Below are 19,765 nucleotides of genomic sequence, written 5' to 3'. Positions count from 1 at the left end.
CTTTTATCGGTTTTCGTATATATACATATATAATCAAATTAAATCCGTTTGATTTATACATAATGCACTTATACGGATACTTATTGACTTTTGCACTTTATTTCAAAATTACAAAATTTATACCATATAACTATTACAGAAGGAATAAATAATTTATATAATCGCCTAATAATAATTTTAAGCAACTTTCTGTTATGGAATATTATGAAACTTTCTATATAAAAACAAAGCCAGTATTTATACAATGCATATACATATGATTATGTAATGTTTTATGTGAATTTTTATTTGAACCGCTGTATATATATACACAGTCGATGGCATTGTATACTCGATTATACAATAAATATGTGCAAATTATAAGTATCAGAAATATCCAGCTTTTAACAACATATGTATTATTCGTTATACAAATATTGTATTATTGTTAAGATTACAATAATACATGGTATTTTGCATAAGGATGGAGAATAATGGATATTCGGAATATATTTTGATTATACATAATTCTTTTATTTAAGTGATTTTCCGTAAGTTTTTTTCGTTATAATTGATATTATTCATAAAATATTTTTGAATACAACACAGTACTGTAGTTTATATTGTAATAGGAAAAAGTAGAACATATCTCGGTACGATTACGATAACCGTGGCTCCTCAAAATAAAAGTGAGTTTCAGAAGCATTTCTAGTGAGGAATACGAGAAAAATAGTAAAAAAATTCTCCAACCATTAGATTCCAAAATAACTAACAATTAAACGGAAAAATGGGGTGGACTTCACTTCGCGTAGAAAATCGTGCGCCCCATAGCAGGAAGGAGTGGGGAGGTGAGTGGAGAATGAGATCGTGCATTCCTTTACAGGGGGGAGGGATGAGAGTCGAAGGTGAAAGCCACCTAAACCTGTTGAAGGTCTTTCAGGCTCATGTGGAAGAGTCCTTTTAATGGATAATCATTGTTTATTAAAAAGTTATTATCAAATTGATCATGAAATTGAATTATGATTATCAAATTAAATATTGATTATAGAATTTTTTTACTATTTTTCCCGTGTTTCTTATTAAAAATACTTTCAAAAAGAACTTTAATTTTGAGGGGCCACGTATCGTAATCGTCACCATATCTCTATTGTAATGTGCACATCGACTTAATAATGATATTCTCATATATATCGATATTCTTTCACGGACGACAACGCTCCAGGAAACGCGGATATAAGCATACCTCACGTATGTGATACCTATTCAACAGCCAGCACAAAAGTCGTTCTAATCCCAATCCATAACCGCCATGAGGACAAGATCCATATTTCCGCTATAAAGTAACAATTGCTCGATTTGTTATTCCAAATACAGTTTAGAATTTATTTTCTTCATATTTACCTGGTCTGTATACCAGTAGTATGGAGTCGGATCAATGTTTTCACGTTTGTAACCCTCCATCAACTCCTTGTAATCCCAGGTACGCATTGAACCGCCCACAATTTCACCCACGTTTGGTAGAAGTACGTCGACAGACTCTGTTAAGCGTTTATCATCCTTGCAACGTTGCATGTAAAACGATTTAATTTCAGCGGGAAAACGACAAAGCATTATTGGCTCATTGATAGCGTCAGTCATTTTCCTTTCTGGCATTTCTGGAATGTCCTATAAAAGACGATAACAACTATATATTTTGTCTAGAAAGATAATGTAACAGACCTTAATTCATACTTCTCCAAACTCATAAAAGCTGCCATCTTCTTTTGTGATATTGTTTTCTCTCAGATATTCAATTGCATCACTGTAATTCATTCGTTTGAAAGGCTTCTTAGGTATTTGAAAGTTCGGATTCAATTCTTTGACAAGATGACCGAGAGGCGATTTCAGAACTCGCTCAACTACATCGCAAATTAAATCTTCTAATCGATCAAGTAGATCATCAAATGTAATAAATGGACATTCTGCTTCGATATGCGTATATCTAAAAATTCGATATTTAAAAAATAGTTACAAAAAGAGAGTAAGTATCTATTTTAATTTCTTTAATACAAAGAAATATTTGTATACAAACTCAGCAAGGTGGCGACGTGTTCTCGATTGCTCTGCCCGATACGATTGGGCAATGCAATATACATCTCCCATCGCTGGAATGCACGTTTCAAGATATAATTGAGAACTCTGAGTAAGAAAAGCAGTTTCCCTGAAAACAATATTAGTCAATTGACTCGTACACTGCACGGTGGGGGGGGGGGGGTTAATAATTCATTTTATTTATTATACATACCCAAAATAATCTAATTTGAAGAGAGTTGAACCACCTTCTACTTGGGTTTGCACCAAAGTTGGAGGAGTTACCTCGCAATAACCACGATTCTTATAATGATCTCTGACTGCTTGCGTTAATACAGATCTCATGATTAAGATTCTTGATGTCTGAAAAAAAAAAACTGATAATATATCAAAGATCTAATTGCAGAATGAATATTGATTAAAATTTAATAAAGATTATATTAAAAGCTCTCTATACAAGAGCATTAAAATTCTATTATACATTTTCGCCTCGAATCATTATATGCCTGTTGTCCAATTGTACATCAGGAAGAGCTTCTTCGTTCAAGATTGAATCGACACCACCAGGAGGTGACGGTCCAACAAGTTCCCAATAATCAACGGATAATTCGTGACCACCAGGTGCCTGAAATTAAATAAATAATGTATAAACATATCCAAATAAACAATACATAAATGATTTATATATTATGTATTAATTAAATATCAAATGTACATTTTTCCCTTCAGGAACAGCTTTCAAGATTCCAAACAGTTGAATAGCAGCTTCCGTGGCAAGAATCAAGGCATTGTACATTTGACAAAGTTTATCAGTCAGTACACACTGCAGAAAACCTGTTCCATCTCGCAATGTAATGAACATGAGAGCTTTGCCTATAGTAGAAATTGTTCAATAAATTATCACGATAGAAATAAATTCAATTATATCGTATACCTTGCCGTCTTAGTCTATGCACCCATCCATATAACTTGACTCTTTGATCTCTGTGATCAACAGCTTGTCTTATCTTGATTTCTTTTGCTTCTGGTAGAGTTTTATCCTCTTCTATAATAATTGATTTAGCTTCTTCAAGATTTTTCAATCTCTTTTCTTCATCTTCCAATAATTTCTTCTCCTTCTCGTCTTTCTTATAATGTTCTCTAACCCAAATCTTTTGTATTTTTTTTAACTGAGACTTAGATGCTGGTTCATATTTTTTGTCATTTTCACGAGAGTCCTGATAGATGATTGGAAAAGGTTCCTTATTGGCATGACGCATCGCTCTTAAGATAGTTTTAAAGGGGTTACTTTCTGAACCATCTCCTGTCTCGTCATTACCATGCTTTTCTGATGTATAGATACCTTGTAAAATATTTATTGGATACTTATTTCATTATACTGTTAATATTATGATATACATAAAAAATTAACCATATATAGCTTTATACTATCATTCATATTCTTATTATCATGTTTTGCTGCAGTTATCACTGGCTGTGATCCATTGCACATATAATGTGCACATGATATCATTTTATCATTGTTCGCAGAATTAAATACGACACCTCATGCATATTATGTGTACAACTGAACACAGCTACCATTGCTTGCTTTCCAGCAAGAACATAGTCAGACACTGTGTAACACAGTGAGTCGTTTTATCCTTGTTGTTTGCCAATGTTAAACAAAGATGGAACGACTCACTGTGTTACACAGTGTCTGACTGTGTCCTTGCTGGAAAGCAAGGTTTATTACATCAGTCTGATGCAACTCACCTGATAACACTTTCTCTGACATATTGATAAAATTATTTGATAGAAGTATATCACTGAAGAGCCTACAAAAAATGTTATATATTATTGAATTATAATTTTATAATATATTATGCTATCAGCAGCCATATGTAATATTTAAAAATATAGACTTAATTATAAAATATTGTAATTAACTAATTAATAGCGTTTTTCACTGACAGAACTGGGGTGTATTCAGTATACATTACAACTGTTGTACACTATTCTAATCTAAATGTAAAGCTAGTGTGCCGTAAGCCGTAGACAGTACCGAAATGGAAATGGTTCATTTCGCTTACGACTACTGTTACGGCCTAAAACTCTATTGTAGCTGGACTTTCAAACTTGACTATGAATACGGGCCTAAATTTATAAATGATAACATATTTCAAATTTATGATTATATTTTATAAAATAAAAACTCGTTTCCTTGACGATAAATACCTTTATTCAATATAAATGCAACAAAATGCAACGTACTACAAACTTTCTGAAATAATGGTTCTGCAAATAGCAACGTGAAAAACTAGAATACTGCAAACGACAGTCAACAATCATCAACAACTGTCGATCGTCGACCAATTGTCGACAACTGGCAAGTGACAAGCCGTCTGCAAGCTAAAAGGATGCAAGTGATGCAAGTTAGCTCATAATATTTCATGTATCGTAAGACGAACTTTTTAAGCCTGTTGATTGGCTGCAGAACAGAAAGGTCCGAGAATCTCTCTGTCCTACAGCCAATCAACAGGCTTGAAAAACCTTGCCGCTCTACACATGAAATATCACGGTTCCTATTACGTCACTGAAGTAATGATTTTTGATTGGTTGTCTAAATCCGCCATATGTAATAGTTAAAACAAGCGCAAATTTCAAATATTCCGCATTTGACATATTCCGCATTTAAACGTACCTTAGGATCAACATTTTAATTGCTTTGTCCACGTCATCCTTGACTTTACCCAAGAATGGCGCGTTTTTATTTTACAGCGATGTTATTAACACTTATGTCACGTGTTATGACATGTGTCATGTATCATTTGTGTCAGCAGTAGTCAATTTACATCTCACAAAATTGGTGTTACCAATAAACGCTAGCAGCTAGCCTTCAACAGAATAAGCGTAAGCTACGAAATTTTTTTGAATTTAGGAGAGAACGCAAAATTATTTTTAAAAAGTCTGAATTACAAGTTCTTCATTCTTTCGAAAGTCTTTTGTTTCATTCATTTATTATACGAATGTTATGTATTTGAAAACTCTTCAGAAGTTAAAAAAAGAAGTATAAATTTTAATAATAAATACTATTGTATTTTATATATAATCGATTGAAAATATATACATACAAAATTACATGTTTCGATCGGCCTTACGATTAAGCCTTCTTCAGATATACAATAATAAAAAAAACAGCTCGCCTTTTGACGAACAATTTCCGTTCCTTTTCCAACTGATCTCTCGTATTACGTATACAATGAATTCTAAGTTTAATACTACGATCTTTTCTTGATAACATCACTGCGTTTTTTATTATTGTATATCTGAAGAGAGCTTAATCATAAGGCCGATCGAAACATGTAATTTTGTATGTATATATTTTCAATCGATTATAGAATATAATAGTATTTATTATATGTAATATACTTTATCAATTTTTAATATAAAATTTTAAATTTTGACTCTTACATGCCCTTTTATATATTTATTGTTTATTTGAATTAAGAGTCCTTTGTTCTTATCAATTTTAAAATATAAATGATTTTCTATCTCAAATATACATTATATTAATGTTTATTAATTACAAATATTTTATATACAAATTTGTTAATTATAAGGAAATTATATAAATATCGATGAACTATGCTTTTCTGTGAGTTCTCTTGGCGTTCTGTTCTGGTGAATAAAATGTAATACACTAAAATAAAAATCTGTATTATTTATATATTTTTTACACATAGTTTTATATATATATATATAAGTTAAAACAAAAAAAAACCCACCTGTTGATCTAGAAAGCTCATGAGATTAGGCAACTTGCATTTAAATCCATGTGTTTGCAACATACAACGCAAATGATCAATATTCACTGGTTCATATTGTAATATTTTATTATGTAAATCTTTATTAATATTGATTAGTTTCATAAAGGCTTCTGTAATATTCGATGAATTCTCCAGTACCGATGATGACTCGGTTTCATAAAATTCCATTTCTTTGTTGAGTGTTTCTTTTGTAGGACTTACACTATCATTACTGTAATAGATATGTTATTTTTTTATTATATCTATAAAATGTCATATTATGTTAAAAAGATTAATCAATATTTACATTAGATTTACCTATATTGAGAACAAGGCAATTCATTTTCACTGTCTTCTGAATTGCTTGATTTTTCCAAACTGTTATCATCCACGTTTCGTTTCTTCGGTGGAGGTTCCTCATCTTCGTCGCTCGAAATTTCAGTGACCTGCTGTTTTATAGTTTTCTCAGGTACTAAAGGATGAAGTTCATTATAAATGTGCGTTAATAATTTTACAGCTCTACTACGTTTTTGTACCTTTAATCCGTATTTCTTCATTTCTTTCTAAAAATTAATCGCTCGTTAAAAAAGAAAATATTTTCAATTATAAAAGTTTATCATTTTCAATCAACTTACATGTAATTCAGGAGTGTTCATATCGTTGTAAACAGGCGGAGGTGTAACATCTTTATCAGTTATTTTAGGCGTTTTTGCGTTTCCAATGTTCTGAATGTAATTACATTGAAACTGTCTGGATATATTTGTAGATGTTGTTCCTTGATTACGTAATCTATTTGTGTTAATCTGTCCCTCAGATAAAGATTTCCTTTTAAATTTCTTAATACTTGTAAAATTTTGAGTCGCAACATTATTATCTAAATTTCCATAATCATTTGCTGCTATATCTTTCCCTTTGATATTTTCATGATTATTTTTATTATTGCTTCTGCGTACACTATTATTAAATTCTCTCATACTTGATATGTTAAATGATCGACTCTTCTCCAAAATATGTTGTTTCTCATATTTATCAATATCAACATTTGCAAGATATATATCGTCTTCAAAATCAAGAGAAAAATTGGCTGACTTTCTTAATGTACAAGCCTCTAATCCTGATACATTTTCGGTACAGAGTTTACCTTGGAGCAAGCTTTCCATATGTAGAATTGGACTGCAGCTTTCATTATTTAAAAAATCTGGGCTAGAAGATACCATAATCGGACTTGGAATAGATTCCTTTTTCTGAGCATCATTTAATTCATTTAATTTATATTTTTGTGTCACAGACGTTATCTCTGTAGTATTTAACTTATCCGGATTTGATTTTGCGCTATTAATATCTTTTTCTTCTTCCGAGTACGTCATTGCTTTTAAAAATTTGTTAATTTCGAAAGATTGACTGTTATTTTCATTTGTCGTATCCTGTTCGTTACTTTCTATTTCTTTTCTAGATTGTTGCAGAGAATGAGATATGATATTTTCGCGGTTGGAGTCATTGTTCTCTAAGATGTGACTAACATAGGAAGATATACTTTCAACATCTGAATCTGATGAAATAATTACATCCACATCTTTTTGTGTCAAAACAGATTGAGTCAAAATGTCATCTTTTTCAGGCTCACTGACATTACTGTCTTCATTATGCGAATCGGATAATGTATTTTTATTAGACAGATTATTATCTGATTTATTTCTATTGATTGCTCTTCGATACTTTGCTATGCTATTATCCTTGTGATCTCTCATGTATTTAGAATACATAGAAATCTCTTCCTCATTCGTTTCTATATCAAAGATGGTTTCGGTAAGCGATCGATTTATTGTTTCAGTATATTGTGAACATACTGCTGGTACAGTTGTGACTTGTTCTAAAACATTTTTCTCATCTGACGAAGTAAAGTTTTGTGTACAATTCAATATATTATTATGAGAAGATTCTATTATCTTTTTAGACAATATAGAATCTATGTGGGAATTATTAGTCTGTTTAACATCTTCTACATCTTCATTAGAAAGACGAGAATAAAATTCTGGATTTTTGGCAGCATATGACTGCATACGCTGCTCTATTATAGATAATCTACCGGGTTTTTTCTCTGTATCAACTGATTGTTCAACATCATTATCATAAGATTGAAGATTGGAGTTATCGTGTTTGTCTATACAAAATGGATTCTTATGCTTTATAGGAGATATTTGTACAGAACATTCCATCTCTGTGGCATTTATCAACGCATCCGATTCCGCATTTTCCTTCTGGATTTCTTCGATAAATAATGTGAGATTACTTTTTTGTTTTGTTACTTTCGAAAGGCGATCTTGGCTACATCTTGATTTACTACTTTCGGAAGTATCAATTAAAAAATTTTTATGCATATTATCGGTAGAAAATTTCAGAGAATTTGATTCGACATCTGGATCAATTTCTACGCTTTGTTTCAAATTTTTCAAACAGGTAGACGTACTTTTGTCTAACTCTAAACATTCTGCGTTCTGGGATTTTGCAGTTGATAATTTTTGACTACAAATATCAACATCTGCATCTTGTTTGAGCAAATTCAATAATACATGAATATTAGAATCTTCCAAATCTTTAGAGTGTACTGTGGATTTATCACTGTGCTTCATCACAAACGTCTCATCAAACATATCAGGAGATGCACTAGTTTCTCGTTTTGCAGATGTGTTGCTCCTGAAATTCATTTCCTCTGATAATTTCATTGAAGTATCTTTTTCGTTTTGCAAAACGCACAAGTTCTTTACAGATGCGTAATTATTTTCAAGAAGGTGTAAATCATCATTAACACTCCCTTGTAATAGCGTTTTCTGAGAGCATGGAATGTTTTTCACAATATCATGCGTACAATTTGATGATTTATTGAAAGATTTATTTAATTTTGAAACATTGAAAGTTGTTTCTATATTTGGATGTACATTTTCTGTACTTTTTTCATAAGTATTATAATTATGTTTAACTTCTGCTACAGATTTAGATTTCTTTTGACGCAAATAAACAAATAAATTATATATTTTGTATTTTCTTCCTAAAGCTCTAATACTAGATAAAGTTATCTGAGAATCAAGTATTTTTGAATATTTATTGATTACACCACAATAAACAAATTCTAAAAAGGCCATGGCGACATCATAATCTATATCAAGCCAACAAATTTTTTCTTTTGCAGTAGAGAATTCTGTATCATTAGAAATTACATCGAGTAAAATATTTGCGCAACGTGTGTAGAAAACCAACTTATGCGTCCATATGTATCTGCTATTTCTAACGAACACAATAATATCACTTGCAGAACTATCATTTAGTATATTTCTCCAACTTGTAGCTAAATCGTCAAGGAATTGCATTTCTTTGCAACATATATTAACAGTATTTGAAGAGATTGTTAATTCTTCATTATTGTCCGTTGTTTTTATAACGTCCTGTATTTCTTTTATTTCTAGCATTTGTTCATTATTTAAAGATCTTTCGTTGTTTAATTCCATAAGTTTTATAACATCCTTCTCTTCCTATAAAGCACAACACTGTTATCTTTTAAATATATTATTATTATTATATATAGGGTGTCCCACAATTTGTGATCGAAATTTTAGCAACATATTCCTGAGACTTAAAAATAAGACAAAAAGCCTAGTACCAAAATGTTGAGGCTTTAATAGTTTTTAAATTAATTCGTTACACATATTTAAAATAATTCGTTATACATATTTATTATTTTTAATGTAATATTTTTATGTTATGTACGTTGCATATATAATTATTTTTTATGTTTAAATATGATTAATTAAGTATTTCAACATTATTATATGTTATTACTTCAATCTTACATGAGATGAACATCTTCTTGTGTTATATACTGTCCCTGAGCGCGCGAAATGTCAGCTCTGTGATTAGTTAACTTTAACCGCTATTAATCTAAAAATTATTATAGCCTTGACATTTTGGTATTAGAATTTTTGTCTTATTTTTAAGTCAGAAATATGTTATTAAAATTTCGGTCACAAATTTGGGAGTAAGTGAGACACCCTGTATATGTTTTTTTAAATATAACTTATGTGTTAATAAATAATAACTTACATTTGATTTCTGCTCTTTCTTTTCTAATGGTGTTATTTGAGGTGACAGTTGTTTTACATAAAATACATCTTTAGTTAGAATTAGTTTTGTCCTATCCCATAATGTATTCTCCTTAAAAATAATAATATACAGTATATAATATTCTAAAGTCTGCTGATATTCGGATTGAAAAATAATTTTTTATATAAAATACATAATTACAATTTGACGTAATTGTTGAAGTAATTGACTCTTTATATCAATCCTCTCTTTAACGTCGTTAGATTCTTCTACTTTTTCCTGAGATCTTTGAGTAAAATCTTTATAACCCATAAGTATCTCAGCTATTCTCTCTGTTAAAATACGTTCTCTTTCTACAGCTGTACGTCTTTGCAAAATAGTTGGTTCAATAAGCTTTCCTTAAAAAAGAAAAAAGAAAAAATAAAATCGTAAACTAAAATATATATTTCTTATTAGCTGCAAGTTTATCAATTGCATCAATTAATATAATGTATAATTACTTTTCTTAGTTTTACTGATAGGCAAATTGTTTGTTGGTAACACATTTCTACTGCTACTAAATCCAAAATTTTGCAATGTTGCTTTCTGAGGACATTCTGCATTATTATCTGACACTGATGGATTAGAGGATATTGCTACGATCTGAACTTCATCCCATTCTTCCATTTCCTCTTTTTCATATAAAGATTTGGAAAGGGCTAAAGCAAGCTGAAGATCAGGGTCATCATGCGATGCCTAAAAAATTGTTATTTAAATCGGTTAGTCTAAAAATATTTGTATCATTGTCTTATCAACAATTTAATTAAATTCTAAGATTATCTCAATTAAATTCCAATCAAGCTTCAATAATCTGGCAATTTAAAAATCATCATCTTGTAGATATCCAAACAATTAAATACCTACTATTTTACGAGGAACAGATTTCTTCTTATCTTGTAATATAGGAGCGGAGAGTAGCCCCAACGATTTTCTTTCTGCGGCTTGCCGTTCTTGCAATTCCACAGCATCCATTAATTTTTTTGTAGACACGTTATTTTTCGCGGCACAACTTTTCATATGTATAGCTTGTGAATTTTCATCTTTAAGATTTTTTAAACACAATGGACATACAAAAGCAGTTTTCATAGCAGTTGAACTTTGCGGCGACTCAATTTCTTTCTTTTCAGATTTAAAAAAAGATGATTCAATTAATGGTTGTTGTACATCACGAAAAATTTTTTTATTCTGTAATGGTTTTCCACTTTTAGATCTTTTTTCATTCATAATAATTTTAGGTTTAGAATGGAGTACTTTCTTTTTGGCTTTATCTGGAAATCTATTACTGTTAATAACTTTCGATTGCATGGAATGTATTCTTTTTGGCGATTTAAAATCCAATATACTGTCATCAAGTGGAGGTTGGGATGTACAAGCAGTATCATCCATATTGGATTCATTATTGTTAGAAAGAACCTTGTTATCTGTACTGAATAAAAGAATTTTGATGTTAATAATGGTATCCCATGATTTAAATATCTTTTATTAATACAAAGAATAAATATCTTTGCAAAATGCAAATTTAATTTCATTTGATTTAGGAAAAAAGAATATAATAATAAAGACATGTGATATGTTTTATACTTCAAATATATTTTTATCATTATATGTTATTAGAAAGATATATGTTACATTAAATCAGACTATAAAAGTTATTAATTTAACATATTTAACATATAATATATACCTTTCCTTATCATTTTTCCTTAATCTCAATCTTCCTTCTAAACTACTAGGTTTACAGAATCTGTTCTTTTCAACGTCCATTACTGTTATATAAACTTTAGACGTTCTGTTGTTTTATTCAACTTTAGCTTGTGTATCCTCTGATTCAGCTTCTGCTTTCGATTTAGTCCCTTCTGTACCAATCAGCTTTTGAATAGTACCTTTCAAAAATGGAATTGCGATGTAATCTTGTAACATATCTCTCTCATCTCTTGAGAATTCTTCGATAATATTTTCGTCATTTAACAGCGGAACGATACTGCAAAACAAAATTTCATATTAAATTTAAATTAAAACAGAATATATTCAAGGAGATTCACACTTACATTCACTAGATGAACTGATTAAACATCATAAATATTACATTGAAATTGATTAGAAAATAAATAACATGAATTGTAGATTTATTTGTCTGTAAAATTTACGTAAGTATATAAACTTACTTTTTTCTCCAGGAAAGGTACATTGCTCCAGCGTAAAAAAGAGTTACGGCAAGTGACGCGAGTCGAACATACTTCTGTAGCGGCGTGTTCCTAAGTTGACGTGGTTTTCTGTGCGTTTCGTCCGTGGGATCATGAAGCATTTCTCGGAGACGTGCGAGAGAAGAATATTAAAATAATATCAACGTGAATATGAATGACAATAATTTTACAATGCCACAAGATACTATGGCGGGCATGCGATACTAACCTAACCTAACCTAGATGACCTGGCTCACCTGGCCCATGTGACCTGCTTCGACTTTCGAGTTTCGAGTCTTTCGACCGCTTCGACCTTTCAACCATTTGAATCAACATCAAATAAATAATTAATCTCTAAAGTCTTTAATAACTTATCGCCTGATTTAAAATATCTAAAGTGTCTTGAGCATCAAATTATTAAAAATTGCTTGTCAATTTAATTCGTGATATTACTAGTAGTTTAATTGCGTTTATAAGTCCGAAAGACCAATTTGGCGCGCAGTTCGAATGACTACAAATATGGTATATGGTGCATGTGCATACATATGTATAGTATAATATATATATAATTACTATATATTATATAGTAATTCAGATTGAATTATTTAAGCATTATGGCTATTCTATAATAAGCCATTAATCATAAATCAGAAGTTAGAAGCTGAAAATTGAAGACTGTGATTGGTCAATTTCCTGCTTCTAACTTCTAATTTATGACTAATGGCTTATTGTAGAATGGCCATTATGGCTGTAGCACAGACTCTTGCATAACGCATAGTGCATAAGGGAATTAACAAATCGAAATTCTTCTTTTCCATGGAATGAGAGGAAAAGTCTGTGCTGCGGCTTTTAAAGATTTTATTTTGATCGTTATGGTCATTACTTTTATTTCTTATTGTTGAACGTTAATAATTTTATTTATAAATATTTATCTGATCATTTTAAGATTAATCTAATATAAGATCTGATCATAATCATTAAGATTTGAATGATATTTAAATATCATCCAATAATAGTTTAATTGCATCCATGCACGAGTGTTTATTGAAATAATAATGAGAAATATGTGTCTAAAATGTTATTTTATTTTTTTATTGACATAAATTCAATTTGCATAGGCTGTATTTATTCATATATAACTCATCTGTGCTTGATAAAAATCTATCTTTAATCAACGGTACTCTTCGTGCAAATTTATAGTAGTGGAATTTATAATAGTTTTAAGTACAATATAACATATATTTCATAGTATCCCTAGTTTCAAGGTCATTGTATCACATTTTACAATACAGAGCATTGGATATCATTTAAATGCATCTCTTGGCTTTACAAGATTTGATACATTTGATGCATTTTAGTTATACCACAATTTATATGTAACGCACGGAGAATAAGTAATTATTAATTACAATATATCGATATTCGTGAATAGATAAGTTAATTAACAGACCGTATTGCATTTTCAATCCTCAAAGCATTTTTGAGAGTATAAGCATGGATAACACAAGTACACAAATATAATACTTATGTAATACGAATATATAATATAGAGAATTTTTTTTAACATATACTTCTCTCTCATGTTTAATAATAGAAAGAAATAGAGAAGGCGACATCTTTTAAATACAATTATAACACAATTCTGTAGTGTTTTAAATAGTCAAATAGTGCTAGCTGTCGTTTTTAAAAGATTACAAACGCGTAGGAATTCAATTAAAATATATAATGATACATCAATCTCACGTGAAATGTTGTCAAGTTAGTATTATGATGAGCTAAATTTACTATGTGCATTAATAACTTGGAATTAAACTAAATTCATCTAAATATGCTTTGGTAGAAGCATGATAAAAACTAATAATAGCTAAAATTAAACAAAATATAAAACTTCACATGGAAGTCGGAGACCAAAAATTCATCTCTCTTAGTTCTGATGGTTTAGCTTCGAGCACGTTTACGTAAACAGATGACTTATCCGCCGATTTTTCTTCTCTCCCTATATATGTAAGATTTTGAGACGATATCGATTTTTTTCGATTAAGTGGCTTGCGTGGCTCCATGTCTGGAAAGAGTTCATCCTCCTCGTCTATCTTTGCTGTAATTACTTCCCTGGATTGACCTAATATGCCTGCCAAAATCCAATTACCCTGATATTTTTCTTTATCCGGTACAAACGCACCAGTAAAGTATCGATTATGTATCTTCCTGCGTGCTTTCGGCGAACTATCTGGAGATCCTGTTGGTGACGTCAGTGGTGTCGCTGGTAACGATTTGCTGACACTTTTTACCGAGTTCTCTGTCTGCTGAGAACGTGAATCCGATGTGAATACTTTGGTGAATTTACCAGACATCATTTGACTAGCTACATGAACGATTGATTTGCCACAAAGAGCCGGTTCACCATGAAAACCATCATCCGTCCCCTGTGATTTAGGTTTTACATTTCCACTCGTTGGAGCTTTATATACTCTAATACCACCAGCTAAAATAATATATATCATGACAATATCAAAGAAAATTTATTTTATAATTATTGCAAGTTAGATCTAAAAGTATTATTCAATCAAGGTGAAGAAAACTTTCAATAGTTGTAAAATAAACGTTCTGCTGAACACGGCCAATGATAATATTGTTATGGCTCCTGCACACTGGACGCGGAAATGTTTACCGCGCGGCAAAATGCAACGCGGTAACCAATGAACATGTTAGGAGTTGTAAGCTTATTGACTACGCGTCACATTTTGTCACGCGGCAAGCGTTTCCGCATCCAGTGTGCAGGAATCATTAGTCAGTATTTCACATATTTCAAAAAAACAAAATTTTTGATAATATACCTGTATTATTTACAACCGGTATAAACGGTTGACATGGCAACGGATGTTTGCTAAAATCAATCTGCTTAACCTCTTTCAAGTCAGAAATGGATTTTTCATTTGTTATCTGATTTGTAGAACTCGCAATATTTTCATTTAAAACTTCAGTTACAATGTGCTTTAATCCATGTTGTGGTTGAGTATTTTGCGATCTTGGATATCTTACGTAAAAGAAACTATCGTCATAAGATGGTGGACTGAATGCGGCTTCGTCAAAGTCAAATCTAAAAAAAGTATATTATGCCTGTAGCACATGATGCGATTTTTTATACTAGGTCACATGTAATCTAGTATTATATAATTACTAAAATCAACACATAGGACTATATTCAGATTCCCACTCGAGTGTCACTCAGATATTATTTTATCTTTGTTAGGGTAGGATTTTATTTGTGCGTTTTGTCATATGACAAATGGCTGCAGAATAGATAGGTTCTCGGATATCTCTATCTTATAACCAACAGGATTAAAAAATACATCGATAAGCTTAAAAAATTTGTTGTTCGAAAAAAACGCACAAATGTAATAGCACTCTTGGGCTAATATTCTATTTGTTATACGGCAAATTTTTCAAGAATGTTGATTGGCTGCGGAATAGAGAAATTTTTAAGTTTCTAGAAATCCTCTATCTTATGGCCAATTAAAACACGAAATTTATCATAAGAGAAATGAAATATTAGCCTTATTCACTAAATGCTAAACAAGGATAAAATGATACCTGGATTGTGTTCGCTTTGGCGCTCACGATTCAAGCATCGTTTCATCCTAGTTATTTATTAAATATTAAACAAGGACAATTGATGCTCACAAGCACTGTTAAGCCTGCCGCACACGATGTTTGTTTTCCTGCTGGATTCCTAGCTAGATTAGAATCTTACCATCGTATTGGCCGCGGTACTGATAGTGTCAGTATCGTAGCCAATACGGTGGCAAGAATTTATTCTAGCTAGCAATCCAGCAAGAAAACAAGCCGCCGGCTTAAGCGCCAAAAAAATGCAGCCCTGGAGAGCACTCAAGATAAGAATCTGAACATGTCCCAAAACATAGAATTTTTAGTAATTTACTAGATCACATGTAATCTAGCAAAATCATATCAAGCCACAGCTTTTACATTAACACAAAACAATAAATATTAAGATTGACATATACTAATTAATTAATACTTATTAACACAAGTACCTCAGATAATTGTCAACAAAATGAATTTATCTCATTCATATGATATTTTGTGTAAAACAATAATACCTGTATAGTTTTATAAGAAACACTTTATCCAACAGAAAGAATATATGCAAACACTGCTTAACTATAAATAACACATAAACCAACTTGGCAAAGTATCAAATACATGCACATAATGCAATAACAACTTCAAACATCCTGATGTCATAGCTAGTAATTATACTAATCATTTGGATATACGATCGTTATAAAAATATCTCCATAAAATGTGTTCAATGATAAAATTTATTAGAGATAGAACCTACCTATTATCCATTTTTCCTTTCATCCATTGTGGCAATGAAATTCCACTACCAAGAGATCTGTCCTGCTGCCTTGAAGTACCCATCTTCGTGCAATTTTATAAACCAAATAACAAGCTTGAATTCTTTATGTTAATTAATAATTACGCGTGCTCTTAGCGCAGACACTACCATGTCTGCTGATACACGAATGCACAAAATGACATGCCAAAAGATGATGCTTTGTTATCCATCTTATCTCTCACAAGATCGGTACAGGTATACGTGCTATTGTTTGTACAGTTGTATAATACAAGAAATTAGTAGCAGCAATTCAATCTTTAGAATTTCGACCAAGTTACCGTTCGATTAATCTGCAAGTTCGCAATTGTTTAGGATATGGAAAAAAATAAAAATCTATTATTAATATACAATAAAAATAGATATGTGAGATGAATCAATACTCACTTTCTTGTTAATGTTTGTGGATAAAATATTAATGATAATCTTCATAATTATAACCTGCCACTTTTACAGAAATAGCAACGCATAAACGCAATATTGATGATAATAATAAGATTACGCCATGTTGATCATAATGGCTGACAAATCGCTACTGATGACGCATGCGCACAATCGCAGCGAACCTAAAGGCCATCGCACGTACAAAAATTTAGTCGTAATCGTGAGATCGCAAGCAAATCGACCAATCACAATCAAAATTAAGATCTCGCGTTTTAAACGCTCGACTGTGATTGGCCGATTTGCTTACGATTATGACTAAAATTTTTGTACCTGTGATGGCCTTAAGGTTTGCTCGCGTCGCAAGCTACAATATGCTCCAACGTGCTCCTACCATAGCTCCTACTCACTCTATCAAGCGCGTTGGAGCGAGTTAGAGCTACAGTAGGAGCATATTGGAACATGTTGGAGCTTGCGACGCGAACAAACCTCTAGTGAACACTAGGGAATAAAGAGTACGATACTAGGAATTTAACCTGATTATTGCAATTGCGTTCCAAAATTTATCAAAATTCGATTACGTAATGTTTACTGTGCTTTATAGCCATTCTACAATGTGCTCTTTGTTTCTTGTTTCTTACGGTTTGTCTCTGTCTGTCTTTTGCCTTTTGGTCAAAAAGGTAAGAGACAAAAAATAAGAAACAGGAAACAAAAAGCACATTGTAGAATAAGCTTCAAACACGTGAGACAATTAAAAGTACGGAAAACACAAATGGAAAGGGAGAGATATATCCATATTAAAGAGAAAGAAAATAATTTTATTATCTTAGATAAGTGAAAAGATACCCTCAATTACTGATCAAGAAACAATTTATGGCAATATTTAAACACAGTATGGCAGAAGTGGCAGCAAATTTGAAATCTGTTTGCGACAAGATATCATATGCTGCCACGAAGAGAGCATCGGTATTCTTTTCTGTATTAATTAAATATATAAATTTATGTATATATAACTATTTAGTGCATTTTTTAAATAGAAAACGTTGCGTTTCGAACGTTAATGCAAAGGTTAGCTCCCATGGATCAAAATATTTATCTCGTTCTCGCAGGAGTATCAATATTATGAACCGCGACTGGTAGCTGTTAGCAAATTGCAATCTACTGTCTCAATAGTATCTGCATACGAGGCTGGTCAAAGAAATTTCGGTGAAAATTATGTAAATGAATTAGTGGAGAAGGCCTTCAGTCCACTGATTCTTGAAAAATGCAAACAAATTCGATGGCACTTTATAGGCAATTTACAAAGGAATAAAGTCAACAAAGTTATAAGTATACCAAATTTATATATCATAGAAACTGTCGATAGCGACAGACTTGCAAATGCGCTCAATAATTCGTGGCCAAGATTTCGAAAGAGCAATGACAGCAAATTAAATGTCATGGTACAAATTAACACAAGTCAGGAAAAGGGTAATGAATTATTATATTTTATGTGAGAAGATTATATTAGATAAAATAATTTTCAGCTCACAAATTTTGGATTATCCTTATAAAAATAATTATAATTACAGAAAAAAATGGTTGCGACATTGCACAGGTATCAACCCTTGTAAAGCATGTCGTAGAGAATTGTTCTAATTTGAAATTTATAGGTCTTATGACAATAGGAATGTATGGATATGATATTAAGAATGGAGCCAATCCTGATTTTATTTGTTTACTAAAGTGCAGAGAAAAGATACATGACGAATTGGGAATTGATACAAAAGATATTGAATTATCAATGGGAATGTCCAATGATTATGAACATGCGGTAAAGTTTGGATAATATTGTGAACAGTGTACTAAAATATATATATATATATAGGGTTTATGTTCTTATACAAAATGCATCTATTATTTTCTATTGTAGATTGAACTTGGCAGTACAAATGTAAGAGTAGGAAGTGCCATTTTTGGTGACAGACCACAAAAGAATAATTGAAAAGATATAATATAATTGATATATTAAATCAATTTTGTCTTGAGAAAAAAGGATGTATATCGTGGAATAGGGATATATTTGTTTATCTTGACATCTCAGATATGTATGTATTATGAATATTCTTTCTGCAGCAAATACAGTTAATTTTCTTTATTTTATGACTATCAGAATCGAATGTTAATTGTATTTTTAAGATCTTTCGTAAATTCTTGTTTTTATTCTAATTTATAAAATGACAATATTATGTGTTCTGTCTTTCATTCCTTTTGTTACTCTAATCTGATCAGTAAGTGTAAATACTAAAGAAAAACACAGCAGGATAATTTAGAAGAAATGATTGTCTTGAAAGAGGAAACCTTAGATTAGAGAAAATTATTTGTAAAAGCTGTATTATAGAAAAATATATGTATTTAACAAATATTAAATACATACATGTTACAATTGCAATTAAATGTACACAACAATGTGTAAAATGTTAATAAAGATTATTAAGGTATATTAGAATTAAATTTATACTTTATTATATGTTATATTGATAACTATATTATCTCATTTTTTAATTACAAAAATTATAAATTCCATGAATTTTGTGTTAATAAATATATTATTTAATTTCCATTTTATTTTATGAATTAAGCAAGCATATATTAATTTTGATCTTTCTTGGCCTACATGAATCTACATGGAATTTTTGTAGAAACTTACTGCCTTATTCCTTTTTTGTATGTCTCAATTTATAAAATATAATTAATAAATTATAATATGAACTTGATATAGAAACTGTAAAACAAACAGTGAAATCTACAAATTAATAGTTAAAATAAGTTTA

The 19,765-nt window shown here is 30.8% G+C and overlaps 4 protein-coding genes across 6 annotated transcripts; 1 reads left to right on the top strand and 3 right to left on the bottom strand.

Moving 5' to 3' along the window:
• Window positions 1-1,025: 1,025 nt before the first annotated feature.
• On the bottom strand, window positions 1,026-4,404 carry AsnRS (asparagine--tRNA ligase). The gene is made up of 10 exons (XM_018459852.1): window positions 4,267-4,404; window positions 3,805-3,866; window positions 2,984-3,391; window positions 2,765-2,922; window positions 2,531-2,674; window positions 2,264-2,412; window positions 2,051-2,179; window positions 1,711-1,960; window positions 1,381-1,644; window positions 1,026-1,312 (listed from the first exon to the last, which is right to left on the bottom strand). Exons 2-10 carry the CDS (start codon window positions 3,824-3,826, stop codon window positions 1,181-1,183), a joined length of 1,656 nt encoding a protein of 551 aa, XP_018315354.1. The 5' UTR covers window positions 3,827-3,866; window positions 4,267-4,404; the 3' UTR covers window positions 1,026-1,180.
• Window positions 4,405-5,674: 1,270 nt separating this feature from the next.
• On the bottom strand, window positions 5,675-12,393 carry LOC108730255 (protein MLP1). Of its 2 annotated transcripts, XM_018459834.1 has the most exons (10): window positions 12,137-12,393; window positions 11,656-11,952; window positions 10,836-11,397; window positions 10,433-10,667; window positions 10,134-10,330; window positions 9,933-10,043; window positions 6,473-9,364; window positions 6,156-6,400; window positions 5,817-6,069; window positions 5,675-5,731 (listed from the first exon to the last, which is right to left on the bottom strand). In XM_018459834.1, exons 2-10 carry the CDS (start codon window positions 11,733-11,735, stop codon window positions 5,675-5,677), a joined length of 4,632 nt encoding a protein of 1,543 aa, XP_018315336.1. In that variant the 5' UTR covers window positions 11,736-11,952; window positions 12,137-12,393. The 2 variants fall into 2 exon arrangements, with proteins under 2 accessions (XP_018315336.1, XP_018315342.1); XM_018459840.1 differs by lacking the exon at window positions 5,675-5,731 and having other exon boundaries at window positions 6,009-6,069; window positions 6,145-6,400.
• Window positions 12,394-13,836: 1,443 nt separating this feature from the next.
• On the bottom strand, window positions 13,837-16,846 carry LOC108729818 (uncharacterized). Its single transcript, XM_018459144.1, has 3 exons — window positions 16,515-16,846; window positions 14,989-15,251; window positions 13,837-14,636 (listed from the first exon to the last, which is right to left on the bottom strand). The coding sequence occupies exons 1-3, from the start codon at window positions 16,595-16,597 to the stop codon at window positions 14,044-14,046; spliced, it is 939 nt and encodes a 312-aa protein (XP_018314646.1). The 5' UTR covers window positions 16,598-16,846; the 3' UTR covers window positions 13,837-14,043.
• A 634-nt stretch (window positions 16,847-17,480) lies between these two features.
• LOC108729868 (proline synthase co-transcribed bacterial homolog protein) lies at window positions 17,481-19,062 on the top strand. Of its 2 annotated transcripts, XM_018459210.1 has the most exons (5): window positions 17,481-17,709; window positions 17,783-17,918; window positions 18,062-18,422; window positions 18,524-18,765; window positions 18,865-18,945. In XM_018459210.1, exons 2-5 carry the CDS (start codon window positions 17,826-17,828, stop codon window positions 18,934-18,936), a joined length of 768 nt encoding a protein of 255 aa, XP_018314712.1. In that variant the 5' UTR covers window positions 17,481-17,709; window positions 17,783-17,825; the 3' UTR covers window positions 18,937-18,945. The 2 variants fall into 2 exon arrangements, with proteins under 2 accessions (XP_018314712.1, XP_018314719.1); XM_018459217.1 differs by having other exon boundaries at window positions 17,481-17,918; window positions 18,865-19,062.
• Window positions 19,063-19,765: the final 703 nt, after the last annotated feature.

This window comes from Mycetomoellerius zeteki, unplaced genomic scaffold (assembly GCF_001594055.1).
Source record: "Mycetomoellerius zeteki isolate Tzet28-1 unplaced genomic scaffold, Tzet1.0 scaffold119, whole genome shotgun sequence".
Lineage (NCBI taxonomy): Eukaryota > Metazoa > Arthropoda > Insecta > Hymenoptera > Formicidae > Mycetomoellerius > Mycetomoellerius zeteki.
The sequence above is the reverse complement of the archived record's forward strand: the minus strand, read 5'-3'. Positions and strand labels throughout refer to the sequence as shown.

Excerpts from the sequence above, each read along its gene's own strand:
- AsnRS (XM_018459852.1), bottom strand. The coding sequence starts at position 3,826 with ATGTCAGAGAAAGTGTTATCAG. Across the intron at positions 2,675-2,764 it reads CTGTTCCTGAAGGGAAAAAT|GCACCTGGTGGTCACGAATT; the intron begins GTACATTTGATA and ends ATTTAATTTCAG. Across the intron at positions 1,313-1,380 it reads ACTACTGGTATACAGACCAG|CGGAAATATGGATCTTGTCC; the intron begins GTAAATATGAAG and ends GTTACTTTATAG.
- LOC108730255 (XM_018459834.1), bottom strand. The coding sequence starts at position 11,735 with ATGGACGTTGAAAAGAACAGATTCTGTAAACCTAGTAGTTTAGAAGGA. Across the intron at positions 11,398-11,655 it reads AGGAAAAATGATAAGGAAAG|TACAGATAACAAGGTTCTTT; the intron begins GTATATATTATA and ends TCTTTTATTCAG. Across the intron at positions 6,401-6,472 it reads TGAACACTCCTGAATTACAT|AAAGAAATGAAGAAATACGG; the intron begins GTAAGTTGATTG and ends ATTAATTTTTAG.
- LOC108729818 (XM_018459144.1), bottom strand. The coding sequence starts at position 16,597 with ATGGGTACTTCAAGGCAGCAGGACAGATCTCTTGGTAGTGGAATTTCA. Across the intron at positions 15,252-16,514 it reads AAAGGAAAAATGGATAATAG|ATTTGACTTTGACGAAGCCG; the intron begins GTAGGTTCTATC and ends TACTTTTTTTAG. Across the intron at positions 14,637-14,988 it reads ACCGGTTGTAAATAATACAG|CTGGTGGTATTAGAGTATAT; the intron begins GTATATTATCAA and ends ATATTATTTTAG.
- LOC108729868 (XM_018459217.1), top strand. The coding sequence starts at position 17,826 with ATGGCAATATTTAAACACAGTATGGCAGAAGTGGCAGCAAATTTGAAA. Across the intron at positions 18,423-18,523 it reads TAACACAAGTCAGGAAAAGG|AAAAAAATGGTTGCGACATT; the intron begins GTAATGAATTAT and ends TTATAATTACAG. Across the intron at positions 18,766-18,864 it reads CCAATGATTATGAACATGCG|ATTGAACTTGGCAGTACAAA; the intron begins GTAAAGTTTGGA and ends TTTCTATTGTAG.